At 41.0% G+C, this 16,937-nt stretch overlaps 1 protein-coding gene across 1 annotated transcript in view; it reads right to left on the bottom strand.

Annotated features, from left to right (window-relative positions):
• npepps (aminopeptidase puromycin sensitive) overlaps positions 1-16,937 on the bottom strand; it is a 225,265-nt gene that overhangs the window by 29,902 nt on the left and 178,426 nt on the right. Inside the window, exons 17-18 of the mRNA XM_068013580.1 lie at positions 12,843-13,062; positions 6,990-7,132 (exon numbers count right to left, since the gene is read on the bottom strand). Of these exons, the coding sequence (XP_067869681.1) occupies positions 6,990-7,132; positions 12,843-13,062 (363 nt within the window). The remainder of the gene's footprint in view (positions 1-6,989; positions 7,133-12,842; positions 13,063-16,937) is intronic.

Genomic DNA, 16,937 nt, shown 5'->3' with positions numbered 1-16,937 from the left:
CTTCTAGAAATTTGCCTGAACACACACAAACAGCAATGCATGGAATGACACAGCATTGCATTATTTAATGAGGGGCTATGAAATGTAAAATAAAATGTTTCCATTCAACTCAAATGAAACCTTTAGTGGTTCCTTTTTGATTGACTTTAGTGATGCAAGCTTTAGTCCCTCAGAGCACAAGTGGGCCCTATTCATTTACTGCAGTCATAAAAGCAAACCTTACTCGGCTCCATCTAGGCACTACTCTAGATTATTAGCTTGCTGTGTGCTTACACTGACTCTCATTAATGGGTAAATTAGTTTCATGAGACTTTCCTTTTATTACATATGCTAAATATAAAAGTTCCTTATGATCAACAGATTAGTTCTATTACCCTCCACTACAGACGTCACAAGCACCTTCAACACCTTGGGTGAGCATCTTAGTGGTGTTCATCGCAGTAGCTCACAAGGGATTAAGTAAAGCAGTGGCTCATAAAATAACAAGAAAAACTAACATGTAAAAATCACTTCTATCAAACCTAACTATCACCAATAGGAATATATTCACATTGAATAGAAGGTTCATAGAGTCTTGAAGCAAAGGAGATCATTTAGCCCATCCTGCCTCTTCGAAAGAGCTAACCAATTAGCCCTACTGCTCCCTGCTCTTCCCCCATTGCCCTGCAATGTTCTCCTCTTCAAGCATTTATCTTATTGTTTAAAGTGACTGTTGAATCTGCTTCCACCACCCTTTCAGACAGTGCATTTCAGCTCAATGAACTCTAAGTGAAAAACAATTCTCTTCAACTCAGCTCTGCCTCTTATGGCCAATTATCTGAAATATGTCATAGGAACAGAGGAGCAGGAGTAGGCCATTCAGCCCATCGAGACTGCTCTGCCATTCAATACGATTATGGCTGATCATCCACTTCAATGCCTTTTTCCCACACTATCCTCATATCTCCTTATGTCGTTGGTATTTAGAAATCTGTCAATCTCTGCTTTCAACATACTCAATGACTGAGCTTCCACAGCCCTCTGGGGTAAAGAATTCCAAAGATTCACAACACACTGAGTAAAGCATTTTCTCCTCATCTCAGTCATAAGTGGCTTTCCCCTTATTTTGAAATTGTATCCCATGGTTCTAGACTCCCCAACCAGGGGAAACATCTTACCCACATCTACCCTGTCTATCCCTTTAAGTATTCTGTAGGTTTCAATGAGATCACCTCTCATTCTGCACAACTCTAGAGAATACAGGCCCAGTTTCCCCAGTCTCTCTTCGTAGGACAATCTTGCCATCCCGGGAACAAGTCTGGTGAACCTTCGTTGCACTCCCTCTACGGCAATATTATCCTTTCCTAAGATAAGGGGACCAAAACTGCACACAGCACTCCAGGTGCAGTCTAACCAAGGTTCTATACAATTGAAGCAAGATTTCACTACTCCTGTCTCAAATCTCAAATCCTCTTGCAATAAAGGCTAACATACCATTAGCCACCTTAATTACCTGCTGCACCTGCATGTTAGCTTTCAGTGACTTATTGACGAGGACACCCAGGTCTCTTTGTACATCTACACTTTCTAAACTCTTACCGTTTAAGAAATACTCTTCACATCTATTCCCCCTACCAAAGTGGATAACCTCACATTTTTCCACATTATATTCCATCTGCCACATTCTTGCCCACTGACGAAGTCTGTCCAAATCTCCTTGAAGCTACTTTTCATCTTCCTCACAACACACATTCCCATCGAGCTTTGTCTCATCTGCGGACTTGGAAATATTACATTTGGTGCCCATATCCAAATCATTGATATATATTGTGAACAGCTGAGGCCCAAGTACTGTTCCTTGCAGTACCCCACTAGGCACAGCCTGCCAACACGATAATTACCTATTTATTCCTACTCTCTGTTTTCTGCCTGTCAACCAATCCTTAATCGAAGCCAGTATATTACCTCTTATCCCATGTGCTTGAATTTTGCTAACCAACTTCCAGTGGTGGACTTTATGAAAGGCTTTCTGAAAATCGAAGTATACTATGTTCACCGACTCCCCTTTATCAATTCGGTTAGTAACATCCTCAAAAAATCCAACAGGTTTGTGAAACATGATTTCCCATTCGTAAATCCATGTTGACTATGCCCAATCAGAACATTATCCAAGTGTCCATTTATCACATCCTTTAGAGTAGATTCTAGCATTTTCCCTACTACTAATGCAAGACTAACAGGTCTGTAGTTCCCGGTTTTCTCTCTCCCTCCCTTCTTAAATTGTGGAGTGACATTTGCTAAACTCTAATCTGCAGGAACCGTTCCAGAATCTATAGAAGTTTGGAAAATAATCACCAATTCATCCACCATCTCCACAGCTACCTCTTTCAACACTCTGGGAGGTAGAATATCAGGTCCTGCGGACTTATCAACCTTCAGCCCCATTAATTTCTCCAATACAACCTTCTTACTAATACTAATTTCCTTCAATTCCTCATTCTCCCTAATCCCTTGGATCTCTAGTTCTGGGAGATTTCTTCTACCTTCCTCAGTGAAGACAGACACAAAGTAATCATTCAGCTTCTCTGCCATTTCTCTATTCCCCATTATAAATTCTCCTGAATCTGCCTATAATGGACCCACATTTGTCTGAGCCAAATGTTTCCTTTTTAAGTACCTATAGAAGCTTTTACAGTCAGTTTTATGTTTTTTGCTAGTTTACATTCATATTCTATTCTCCCTTTCTTTATCAGTTTTGTTGGTCCTCCTTTGCTGTATTCTAAAATCCTCCCAATCTTCAGGTTCAATAATATTTCTGGCAACTTTATAGGCCTTTCCTTTTAACCTTATACAATCCTTAATTTCCTTTGTTAGCCACAGTTGACTGCCTTTACTTTTGAGATTTTTGTGCCTTGAAGGAGTGTACAGTTGCTGTAAACTATGTAATCATTCTTTGAAGACTATCCATTGTCTATGTATGGTCATATCTTTTAATGTATTTTCCCAATCCACCTCAGCCAATTTGTCCCTCACACCTTCATAATTTCCTTTGTTCAAATTTAACACCTGGCTTCAGATTGAACTACCTCACTTTCAAATATAATGTAAAACTCTTATCATATTATGGTCACTCATTCTTAAAGGTTCTTTTACAAGATTAATTAGCCCTTTCTCATTACATAATACTAGATCTAAATTAGCCTGTTCTCTAGTTGGTTCCTCAACATACTGCTCTAGAAAACCATCCCTAACACACTCCAGAAACTCATCCTCCACAGCATTAGTGCTCATTAAGTTTACCCAGTCTATGTGCAGATTGAAATCACCCATGATTACTTTATTACCCATGCTACATGCTTGTCTAATCTCCTGATTAATACCATGCCCCATACTAGCACTACTGTTTGGTGGCCTATAAACAACCCATACCAATGTTTGCTGCCCCAACTTGTTTCTTAGTTCCACCCAAACAGATTCCACATTTTGTTCTTCTGATCTGAGATCCTCCCTTACTAATGTACTGATACCATCCCTTATCAGCACAACATCACCTCCTTTTCCTTTTTTCCTGTCTTTCCTAAATGTCGAATATCCTTGAATATTCAATTCCCAGTCTTGGTCACCCTGTAGCCATGTTTCCGTCATGGCAATTAGATCATACCCATTTACCTCTATTTGTGCCTTTAAATCATCTACCTTGTTGCGAATGCTGCATGGATTCAGGTCGAGTGCCCTTAACCTTGCCTTCTTAACATTATGATGTCCTCAGGTTACCGACACTCCTGGCCAGTGGAAACAGTTTCTCCTCATTTACTCTATCAAAATCCTTCAAGATTTTGAACACCTCTATCAAATCTCCTTAACCTTCTCTGCTCTAAAGTAGAACAATTCCAAACCCTCAAAATATATAGCTTTTTAGGTATTAAGAATCCAATTAAGGTTGACAATTTACACTAGAGCACAGCTTGAACAGGAGCTTGGTCAAAATAAATTGCATTTATATAGCACCTTTAACACAGTAAATGTCATACTGCTTTAGAGGCAAAAACGGATGCTGAACAGAAGAAGGACTAATGGAGGTGAACGAAGGCGAAGCTTTTGAAGTCGTAGAGAGTTAGCGATTTGAACCCCTTTTATTTTAGTGTTTTTTTTCCCCACTGTTTCAGATTCTCTCAACCACAAGTCCCAACTCCCTAAGCCCTTCAGTGGTTTCACTTGCCCTGATATCTAAGTAAAATATTACAGTACGCCCAAGATAACAGAGTACCCTTTTTTCCAAACGATTCTATCCCACGCCTCCATGGGATCCTCCTGCTCTTCAGAAGGTGGCAGCATAACACCAGAGCAGACCTTGTTTTAGGTGTTAGCTGCCCGACATGTTTATTAAGCATATACATTTTTGGGTCTGTTTTTATTTTAAAAAACTCTCTACTGCAGCTTGGATCACTCTCATGGGTGAGACCTAACTTCTCATACCTTTGAGAGTGTCTTCCCTTGCCGCGAGATCTAGGTAAGCTTTCGGTAATGCACCTGGGAAACGCAGAGCAAACCCTGTCTGGAAATTGCTTTTAGCTACTGGACTTAGGCCTTCATAAGATCTCACTCCAGTCCTTGAAAGCAATAGAGCATCACATGAGATCTTGTTTTAAGTTTAAAATACCAAGTAAATTGATCTGTTAATAAAAATGAACACACACATAAGAAACAGTTGTAATATCGTCTAACTGCAAGTAGACAAAATAATAAAAATATCATAATTCTAAGAATTAAGCTAATTCTTTGGAAACAACAGTCTATCTGCTCTCATCTAGGAATATCAAACTGACAGGATCAACTGGTTGCTTCTCAGATTTTAAACTGCTTCCTCCATTGGGATTTCCCAAATGACCCTGATTTAAACTGAATAATCTTACTTTTATATCCCAGAAAAATGTCACCTGGACTTCCTGGATTTTGAATATCTGACCCCTCAAATTCAAAAATGAAAAAGTACAAACTGAAACAGTGCTATGTGATTAATGGTTATGTTTGAATTATCTCTCTCAAACCTGTGACCAATGTATGACACTTTATTAGAATAAACTAAACAAAAGATTTGAGCTTAATTTAAAAAAACCTTATTATTCAATGAAATCCATGCGAGTTAGTCTGGACAGGTTATTTGCCTGCCTGATTATAAAATTCCCAAAGCCTATGGTGATCTGCAGTTCAGATAGTGCAACAAAAGTGGACAGATGAAATGCTATAAAGAAACACTAAAGGCCACCTCGAAATCTTGCAATATTGACCTCAATACCTGGGATGACACAGACACCAACAGAAATGGCAACACGTCTGAGACAATTCGAATTAGTTTGAAACTGCAAGGTTGAGAGATCTATCAACCAAGTGCTGGGATGCAAGGCAACTCGCCCACCAGCCTAATCTGTCCAGGATCAGGGTCTTCTCCCGTAAGCACACCTACAACCACAGAGACAAATTTGCCAACTTGACGGAAGACTCCTTCATTATTCTATGATTAGTTTTAATGGGACAGCTATTAAACCACAACAGTAACAGACCAACCGAACAGTAGCATTGGAACAAGAGGATTTTCAGTTCAAGTCTGATCCACCATTCAGTTAGATTGCGGCTTATGTAAGTCTCAGCTCCAGTTACCCTCCTTTGTTCCACATCCCTTGATACCTTAGCCCAAACAAAATCCATCAATCTGAATCCTGAAGATCTCAATTGATCCAGCATCCACAGCTTTTTGGGGAGGAACTTCCAGATTTCCGCTACTTATTGTGTGAAAAAGAGATTCCTGATTGTGCCTCCAGCCTCGAGAAGCCACCCACTGTCTTTAATAGGACGTGAACAAAGAGGTGGCCCGGAAGGTGGCGTCAGTGGGCACGCTGATGACATGGGAGGACTCGAGAACCCAGATGGGCCCCGAAGTCAGGGTCCCGATACCTGCCGGAAAATTCAGCCCTCTATCTCTACTCTATCTCCTGCCTCCCAAACAATTATCGACAAATGCCACAAGGGTCTTCCAATTCTGTACACTCTAATTTTTGTTCATAATTTCTTGTGCTCAATCATATCAAATGCCTTCTGGAAGTCCATACAGACAATATCCATAGACATCCACCTACACCACACGAACTGCAGCAGTTCAAGAAGGATGCTCACCAGCTTGTCACGAGCACTAAATGCTTGCTTTGCCAGCGAGGCCCACCTTCCATGAACAAGTTAAAAATCAGTGAAGTTCACAAAAAAATTTAGGTTAATCAGACATGACCCATCCTTCACAAATCCATGCTGACTCTGAGCATTTGGAGAAGTACCAGTTGATCAGTTACTCAGTCTCTGATCACAGATTGCAGTGACTTCCCCAAACTTGATGTTAAAGAGACAGGTCTGTAGTTATCTGTTTATTCTCTCCCTCCCTACTTAAATAACCAGTAACATATCTATATTTACAACAGCTGGGAAGCTTAGTCAATGTAATTGAAAAAAGGTTCACAACTTCTATGATAGCTGTATCTTTATTTTTTTTATATAGTTCCCCGTCCCTTTTTCATCAACTTCACAATTATTTTGGTCAGTCAAAATATTTTGGAAGTTTCATACATATTCACTTAAAATACCACAGACTGTTGTTTTATTTAATAGCCCCAGACAAACTCCTTGATTTGGGAAGGGGAACCTAATAAATACCGCCTAGAGATGAGAACCAAGAAATAGTACCAACCCAGACAAATATTTGGACTGAATGGCATAGTTCCTCCCTCAGCAATCAACCAAATATCATAACAATCTATGTGGTTAAGGTGGGATGGGATTTCTGAGAGTGAAGATTTAAAAAAAAAAAAACTTACTTGCTAAAACAGAAATCAAGAAACCAATAACAAAAGAAGCCAGAGACAAAATCCCTTCCCTTTTGTCACATTCTTCTCCCCTCCTAAATAAAGCAAAAAGAAAACTTCACAAAAGCAACTTTTGAAGCATTAAAAGGAATTTAAACTTACAGGACTTCGTAGATCAGCAGACAAGACTTGTTTTCCTTCAACATGATCCTTAAACCTGCGCCTTGCTTCCTCTATGGTTGGTTGGTGTCCAGCTTTTCCCAACTTTCCCAGGACCAAGCCTCTCAGCAGTGCATCTAGGTGACCTGGGATAAAAATTCAAAACAGGAGACCCTCAATGACAGTCTTTTTTGTAAAAATTAGAGTTCAAATTTGCTAACCATAGACGTGAAAACAATTCTAATGCGTAGTGAGGAGGCATAAGCAAACTAAATGGCTCACTATATGCAAACATAGACACCATGTACCATAAATAGAGCATTTACGTCAATTAAATTTCTGGAGATTGCAGTGGGGTCAGGGGAGAAGAGGAAGGAAGAATTTACTGTATTTCAAAAAATTTTCTTGGGTTGTCATTGGCAAGGCAGTATTGTTTATCCATCCCTAATTGACCCAAGAACATTAAAGAGTCAACCACATCATGAGAGATTGGAGTCACATTTGGCCAGACTGGGTACAGGTGGCAGGGGCTTTTTCCTGAAGCTCAGTGAACCAGTTGGCTTTTTAACGACAATAACTTAGAACCATAAAAAAATTACAGCACTGAAGGAGGCAATTCAGCCCATTGAGTCCGTGCTGGTTGAAAAAACTAGCCGCCCAATCTAATCCCACCTTCTTGCAGGTTACAGCACTTCAGGTGCATGTCCAGCTCCCTTTTATAAGAACTGAGGGTTTCTGCCTCCACCACCGTTCCTGGCAGTGAAATTCAGACACCCACCACCCTCTGGGTGAAAAAGTATAGGCCAACAGGAGGTTGGGACAGATATGCCAAGTCTTGTCAACAGTAACTCACTCACTTTGGTTTAAAATTGACCTCCATTTTTGATGGATATACTCTGAACCCAGCTTCTGTGCATCCACCACTCCCCTTCGCCCCCCGTCAGCTGCCTGAGCCCCACTCTATGGAATTCTATCTTTAAACAGCCCCCCCCCCACCCACTTTTTAGCCTTCCTTAAAATCCACCTCTTCAATCAAGCTTTTAGTAGCCACTCCTAATATTTTTTCTCATACCAGCCCACAAATTATTGGATTTATTGAATTCAAATTCACAACTTACAATAGTGGAATATGAATTTAAAACCCCCGGATTATCAGTCCAGTAGCACAACAGCTAGATTACCATAACCAACTGTACAGTCTTTCTGTGGAAGTCATAAAGCAGCACAGCACATTTGGTCAGGATCTTTTTATTATAATAAATGGTCAGCTTTCCTTGTCAAAATTTCGTACAACTTGCATTACAGAACACGCACACAAAGCCATTAAAACACATGCTGACACATACTTATTAAATACTAGAAGGTAAACCAAGAACTAAAACACTGCAGACATTAATTTAATCATCCTCAGGACTTATTTGTTCAGAATTACTCACCACAAGCAGCCATGTTGGCAACTCCAGGATTGCCAATTACAGAGTCTCCTATCAGAGCTTTGTGTGCAGTACACTGATAATATTCTCCATCCTCTTGTCAACAGTTTCTATGAATCAAACCCCACTGCGTGTTTTAATAAAGCTTTCACTACAGTGGGGATAAATGATTGGATCCACGTGCAAACGATTCAGTATTTTACTGCAGAAACCTTTTGTGGAAGATTGTAATACATAGGCAACAAATTTCTCATCATGTGTTAAATGTAGAAATTGTGAGAATTTGCCAGAATATTGCACTATGCTAAACTGCTTGCCCTAGTGATAAGGGTCAATAATAGGTTGGGACAGATATGTCAAGTCTTGGCAACAGTAACTCACTCATTTTGGTTTTACAGTGACCTCCATTTTTGATGGATATTCTCTGAACCCAGCTTCTTGTGCATCCACCACTCCCTTCACACCCCCAACGTCAGCCGTGCCTTCAGCTGCCTGAGCCCCACTCTATCAAATTCGATCTTTAAAGCCCCCCGCAACACCCCACCCCCCTTTTTAGCCTTCCTTAAAACCCACCTCTTCAATCAAGCTTTTAGCAGCCACTCGTAATATCTCATGTCTTTGGCTTGGGATTTATTTTATCCTCATGCCTCTATGAAGCACAATGGGACATTATTCGATATTAAAAGGTGCTATATGAATGCATGGTATTTTAGAATCCATCTTATTCAACTCCTGGTTTAAAAGCTCCTGAACCTTGGTCCCAGCTCCATCCCTTTTTTGGCTGACTGAACCAAATGGTGGATAACATCACAGTCCTGTTTGACCCTGAACTGAGCTTAAAATCCTTTCACGACTAAGATCATTTACTTCCATCCCCCAACAAGCCTTCACTCTTATTCCACTCGCACTGATGACGAAACTAGTTTCCAGTTTCATGACTTCCAGATTCAAATTTTCCAACATCTTCCAACTCTTGCCTCCCCACAAAATTCCACTCGTCGCTCCTATCTCGGCTGACCTGTGGTGGCTCCCTGCCCCACAACACATGAAAATCAAAACGTTTGTCCACGTTTGCAAGTCTCTCCATGACCTTGTCCTCCGCAACACCTCCAGCCCTATGTCCTAGTCTGTATTCTTCTGTCTCGCCTCCTCCAACCATTCCACCAATGGTGGTGCAGCCTTCTAACACCTTGCATCTACTCTACAAAACTCTTTTTCCAGCTCGACTCCAAAAGACTCTCTTCCTAACCCTTTTTACTTCACTCCCACCTTTAAAAACTTCCTCATAACCTCTCTTTCTGATCATGATTTTTTTTGGTCACCCTGAAAACTCTTCTACCACTGCTAAGTGTCTGTGTCTCCTCTGTGAAGCCCTTTTTTATGTTTCAGACACTACACGAATGCAAGCTGTTGTTAAATAGTGATTAAGGTTACCATTAATTCTTAAACCAAATACCAGAATATTAACACAGAAACAGCAGTACGGCATTCAACTCCTTGAGCCTGTTCCACTATCCAATTTGACTGTAGCTGATCAAAACCTCACTTCCATTTGTTTTATACCCCATGATTCCCTGACCTGACGATGATCTACTGATCTGAGTCTTGAAAATTTCAATTGACTCAGCATCTACAGCCTTTTGGGGGCCGTGAGTTCTAGCTTTTCATTGCCCTTTGCATGAAAAAGTCCTTACTGATTTTGCACCTCAATGACCTAACTCAGGTTTATGACTTATCCTGGATTCCTCCACGAGAGGAAATAGTGTTGCTGTAACTACCCCCATTGAATCCTTTAATCATTTTAAATACCTTGATTTGATTACCCCTCTACCTACTAATCGCAAGGGAATACAAGCCAAGTTCACGCAATCTGTCCTCATAATTTAACCCTTTAAGCCCTGGTATCGTTCTGGTCAATCTGTGCTGCATCTCTTCCAAGGCTAAAATACCTTTTCCGAGGCTCAGTGCCAAAAAATGGAATGCAGTTTTCCAGATCGGGTCTGACCGATGCTCTCTACAACTGAAGCATCACTTCCTTATCTTTGCATTCCAACCTCCTTCAGATAAAAGGACAACATTCCATTAGCCTTTTTAATTACCTTTTTTACATGTGTACTAGCTTTTAGAGAGTTGTGCACATGAATACTTAAATCCCTCTGTAACTTCCTCCTCTACACAACTTACTGTGTCTTTTAAATTAGTGACATTTGCAAAGCTGGATATATAACTCTGTATTCCTTCTCTCAAGTCATTAATATCTATGGTGAAAAACTGAGGCCTGGGAAACATCACGTCACATCCCATCAGAGAATAAATCCTATACCTCTACTCTCTGTCTCTCAAACAATTACCAACCAAGGTTGCAAGGTTAACTCCAATCCCATGCGCTCTCATTCACAAGAATAATTTGTGTGGAACCTCATCAAATGGCTTCTGAAAGTCCATATAGACAGCATCCATTGACATTCCCCCATACACCATGCTACTGACCTACTTGGAAGATGTAACAAGATTAGAGAAACATGAACTATCCTTCACAATTCCATGCTGATGCTCTCTGATCAACTGATATCTGTCAGAGCGCTCAGTCACTCTGTTGCTCATAGACTGCAGTTAACTTTCCAGCAACTGATATTTGTCTGAGTGACATTTGCAATTTTCCAATCCAAAAGCACAATTCCTGAATCTAGAGAGCCTTGGAAAATTATGATTTATGCACCTGCAATTTACCACCTATTTCTTTTAATACCCTGAAGTGGAGGCCATAAGTCTCTGGAGAGTTGTCTCTCAAATTCCATTACTTCCTCCGTATCATTTTTTTTTGCTTATATTAAATCCACTAAGTTCTACACCTTGACTTATTTTTAGGCTCCTCTGTACTGCTGGTATTTTGTCCTCTTCCTTCTAGTCTCGCCCGTTAAGGTGACTGGTAGGATTAGAAGGGACATGAGGAAAAACTTGTTCAACCAGAGGGTGGTGGGTGTCTGGAATTCACTGCCCGGATCGGTGGTGGAGGCAGAAACCCTCAACTCATTTAAAAAGTACCTGGACCTGCACCTGAAATGCTGCAACCTGCAAGGCTAAGGATCAGGTGCTGGAAGGTGAGATCAGATTGGGCAGCTATTTTTTTCAGCTGGTGCAGGCACAGTGGGCTGAATGGCCTCTTTCTGTGCCATAATTTTTCTATGGTTCTTTCAGTAATGGGCTCATTAAACTGTGTTTTGTTGTTGTAGGTGTTTACTGACCAAACTATTGTTGGTGTCAGCACAGTATGAATGCCAGAGTCAGAAATATCTGCCCTCCTCAAGGCTGGTTAATTAATATCAGAGCAACAAATATTCATGCCTCCTCCAAACCAGAAGGGAAGAACATTTATGATGGGAAACATGAAGATGGATAGTATTTTTTCCTACAATAATGTTCAGTATCCTTGAGGTCAATGTATAAAATATAAAACAGAGTGAAAAGCTAACATTTAGTAGTTATAAATCTGTTACAGGGTGAGCTGGGTACCTATCATCCCTGTTAGAAAAGCTTTTATATCACGTCATTCAACGAACAATCCTCCAATTTTCCATCTCCAATCCCATGAGGATTCTTACTTCCATACGATTTTCTTAAACAGCACAGGGTAATGTAGGCAGCACCCTTCTCCATGTGCACTTACATTGTCACTCCATTATTAACTGGAATGATGCACATCTTCAGTGCATAATACATATCTGCACTGCCTCCAAAAGGTTTTTTCTAAAACTAACTTTCAGCCGGGGTGGGGGAAGAGATCAGGCTGCAAAATTCCTCGTGACTACCCGCTTTGCGGCAAGATCATCTTTGCCTGCAAACCCTCCTCCTCCCCATCGATATTTGTTCATCCACCTGAACCAGACACTGACCCAATAGACAGATACTGTACTATCTGCAACCGTAACATCCACATGATTCTCATCTTTGGCTGGTGTACTCCAGTATCAGTCTTTAACTTGAACACTTATTTAACACTCTTGGATCTTACTGTTGTGCACGATTAGTGATGGTTCTATGTTACAAACCCCCAGCACATGCAGGCCATTCACAGACAAGTCTTCGCCAACCAGAAGGGCTGAGTCTCCAAACTTTTCCCATGATCAATTCTGAACTGGTAGAAGGTAATATTCAAGACAGACATGGTCACTTTTCCTACTGCTTCTCAATTGACACTAAGAAAACAGGGGAAGGAAGCACCTTGACATTGCATGGCACTCCATATCAGGTACTCAAACCCAATCAACTCTGGTGTGAAAGTGACTCCAGGTTGTAAATTGAAGACATGTGCCACACTCTTTTCAATTTGGATTCAATTTAAACAGGATGAATAACATCCAAGGAGAGAAATGGTTGCTTTAAGTAGAGATCACTTTTAAGTCACTAGGGTTTAAAATCATACCCTCACTGTGCTTCGGGTCCCAGCCAAGCTTCTGCCCAATGTGCAAGAACAGATCAACAATGAAGTCTTGAATGTCTTCATGAAAATCTGTGTGGGACAATAAGGTAGAAAGTGTCCCCAGATTGCAGCTTAAATCGCTCCACACTGTATAATTTGGCTCATTCACAAAAGCCTCCATGACTTTCAAAACTTCCACTGTGCCGATAATGCCAGCTCGAGCCTGCAAAACACACACAAAAAAAAATTAGATCATTCATTAAAGCCAAAAATCTGATCAGCCGGCTACTGACAGTGAATTTACAACAACATCCTGTGTTACAATAAAGTGCTTCAAGCTGAACGACCACACTTCCCAGGAATTCAACTGAAGAACAAGCTTGTATTTATATAGTGCCTTTCACAACATCAGGATGTCCCAAAGTACTTCACTGCCAATGAAGAATTTTTGAAGTGGAGTCACTGTTGTAATATAGGTAATTAAAATCCAACCACAGTAGAATTGGCCATTTCCCAACAGCTGATTCCCCCGTGTATTGTTCTGCTCAGCTCTGACCAGCAGTTTGAACGATGAAAAGCTCAGCTGCTTATACCACCAGTTAACAACGAGCAGCACTAGTTGGGGATTTAGTAAGTCAAGGACAAATGATTAGTGCAACCAGAAGAAAACCTGCACATAACTTCAAATTGGTTTTGTTAAAGAGGATTTGAGCTTTGCATCCACATAGTTACTACTGGTACAACAACAACTTGCACTTATACATCAATTTTAACATTGAAAACCAGCTCAAGGTGACCAGTTAGTATCATGGACATTCTGATACATTAACTAAATGGCTAAGCAAATACTGCACAGTTTCAATAATTGCACTTCAGGATAGTTAAGAATTTCAGGATAGTTAAGAATTAATAGTGCCTGCAGAGTCTCATCGACACGTTTGCGGCTGCCTGTTATGAATTTGGCCTAACCATCAGCCTCAAGAAAACGAACATCATGGGGCAGGACGTCAGAAATGCTCCATCCATCAATATTGGCGACCACGCTCTGGAAGTGGTTCAAGAGTTCACCTACCTAGGCTCAACTATCACCAATAACCTGTCTCTAGATGCAGAAATCAACAAGCGCATGGGAAAGGCTTCCACTGCTATGTCCAGACTGGCCAAGAGAGTGTGGGAAAATGGCACACTGACACGGAACACAAAAGTCCAAGTGTATCAAGCCTGTGTCCTCAGTACATTGCTCTATGGCAGTGAGGCCTGGACAACGTATGTCAGCCAAGAGAGACGTCTCAATTCATTCCATCTTCGCTGCCTCCGGAGAATACTTGGCATCAGGTGGCAGGACCGTATCTCCAACACAGAAGTCCTCGAGGCGGCCAACATCCCCAGCTTATACACACTACTGAGTCAATGGCGCTCGAGATGGCTTGGCCATGTGAGCTGCATGGAAGATGGCAGGATCCCCAAAGACATTGTACAGCGAGCTCGCCACTGGTATCAGACCCACCGGCCGTCCATGTCTCCGCTTTAAAGACATCTGCAAATGCTACATGAGGTCCTGTGACATTGATCACAAGTCGTGGGAGTCAGTTGCCAGCGTTCGCCAGAGCTGGCGGGCAGCCAAAAAGGCAGGGCTAAAGTGTGGCGAGTCGAAGAGACTTAGCAGTTGGCAGGAAAAAAGACAAAAGCACAAGGGGAGAGCCAACTGTGTAACAGCCCTGACAAACAAACTTTTCTGCAGCACTTGTGGAAGAGCCTGTCACTCTAGAATTGGCCTTTATAGCCACTCCAGGCGCTGCTCCACACACCACTGACCACCTCCAGGCGCTTACCCATTGTCTCTCGAGATAAGGAGGCCAAAGAAGAAGACGACGACGACTTCAGGATAGTTAAGAATTTCATGCCTTATTTTGTTTTTAGAGTATGTCAAATTTGCAAGCTAAATTTATTCAATCCAGTGCCCATTTGAGTCACCAGAAAATATTTTGTTGGCAAACGTTGGAGAGGTTCAAAATTAGACCCAATTGCTGTCTGAGATGCATACCAGCTAAATCCTGGGCACTACTGTCCCAAAGTCTGCACATCCAGCAAAAGTTACTGTCTGCCTGGACTGATGCACCCCACCTCTCTCCCACTGCGTATGTATCCCTACTGTGCTCCTCTTACTGAAGCTAGCTGCCTCACAAATGCCAATTGAGGAAATATGGGGTTAAAAAGTGCTATAGCTATTTTACTTGGGGTAGTTTTACCAAAGTTACTAAAAATTTAGAAGCATTCTATGCAAGTTCAGAGGGATACAATGTCTGCTTATCTCCTAACTATTGTACAAGTGTGAACCTATCCGAGTTCTGCACATTACAGGGTAGCAGTATCAACAGATGGGCTCCTGTAACCATGAAACCCTAACCAGAAATGGAGGTATCATGTTGGGAAATTAACTTTCTAATGTTTGGGGTCATTTAAGGAAAGATAGCATTGAACACATTTCCAATACAATGGGCAAGATTTTAACTCACTCAAGAACCATACACTGATACAGATCAGGTCCAAAGTGTGCAATTACAATGATCACATGTGCCCCATTTTCTCAGAAGCTAAGGTTGATAAGGGAATGAGATGCATTTGCTCCATCACTTGGGCAGGCCCTCCCGCCAGACTATATGCGGAAATACCCCATATTTTATTCTGAAAGACATACTTCAAGCTAGTTAATTCCTCTCTACTTTGCTGCAACAACAGGGTAACATTTGCACTGCACCTTTTACACCCTCAGGATATCCCAATGCACTTCACAGCTGACAACCATTCAGGGACAGTAGCTTTAAATTTTAGATGTCAGCCATGGCTCAAGTAAGCATCACTTTGAGTCAAAAGGTTGTGGATTCAAACCCCAGTCCAGAGACAATTTACTGAGGGAGTGCTGCACTGCTGGAGATGCCATTTTTGTGATGTGATGTTAAACCCAGGACCCGTATGCGCCCCTCTCAGGTGGACGTAAAAGATCCACAATTCGAAAAAGGGCAGGGACGCTCTCCCTGGTGTCCTGGCCAATATTTGTCCCTCATCCAACATCATTGTTGTTTGTGGCAACTTGTTACACATACATTGGCTGCCTTGTTTCCTACAATTCAAAAGTACTTCACTGATTGTAAAGCACAGTGGGACGTCCTGAGGTCATACAAGGTGCTAAATAAATACAAGTCTTTCTTTTTACTTCCTTTCACAGTTTATCATCTAAAAATGGATGATTTCACAATCTTTGGCATTGAACTGGCTCTGCCATCTAACTCTCCACCCTCAAACCTCTACGGAGTTTTCCCGTGTACCCAATTTGGCATTAATAAACTTTTATGCTGTTCCTCTTTCATCCATGTTCAAATCATTTATATTAAAAAAAGTTTTACAGGACCAGTAATTTCACAGAAAATTTGTAGTCATGGCACCTACTTTGATAAAAGTCTTCTAGGCAACCATGAACAGAAGTAGAAATGTGCTGAAAATGGAAATGGAGAAAATTTAAAGAGTTTACTTCTCAATTAATCCTGTTTAACCGATCTTTGAATGATTGCAGAGGACAGCGGATAGAGTAATGCTGAGCTGGTGGTAAATATGAACAAGATTAACCTCCAAGAACTAAACATTAAAATGGTAACTAAAGCACTGTGCCTATTGTACGACATTTGAAATGAGGTTTTTACGGGCTTCAACAGCTCAGGCTGTTTCACACAAATGGCTTTTTGTTTAAAGCTCACTCTGGTTTATCTCCAATCTTCAGTTGATGTACAAACTCAAATGAAAATGTGTAGACTTTTCGCTCCCTGTGTTATTGCTAAAATATTGTACTTAGAAATGTCTCCCAACTTGATTGTTAAATTTTATGTTTTGTACTGAATACTTTTAAAGGGGTTTGAAAACTATGAAGACAATTTTAAAAATGCATCTAAACTGTCAGAATGGAATTTGTCTAAGGGTCATTTCCATGCAGATTGTCAGTTTTATGCCGGTCTCTGGCGAATGGTTTCAAGGAATGATTAAGGGAGGACACCTTGTATAGACATCCGACCTTGTAATTCAGATGAATGCAAGCATCCTTTTAGT

Source organism: Heterodontus francisci, chromosome 33 (assembly GCF_036365525.1).
Source record: "Heterodontus francisci isolate sHetFra1 chromosome 33, sHetFra1.hap1, whole genome shotgun sequence".
NCBI classification, from domain to species: Eukaryota; Metazoa; Chordata; class Chondrichthyes; order Heterodontiformes; family Heterodontidae; genus Heterodontus; species Heterodontus francisci.
This window is presented reverse-complemented; position numbering and strand designations above follow the sequence as displayed.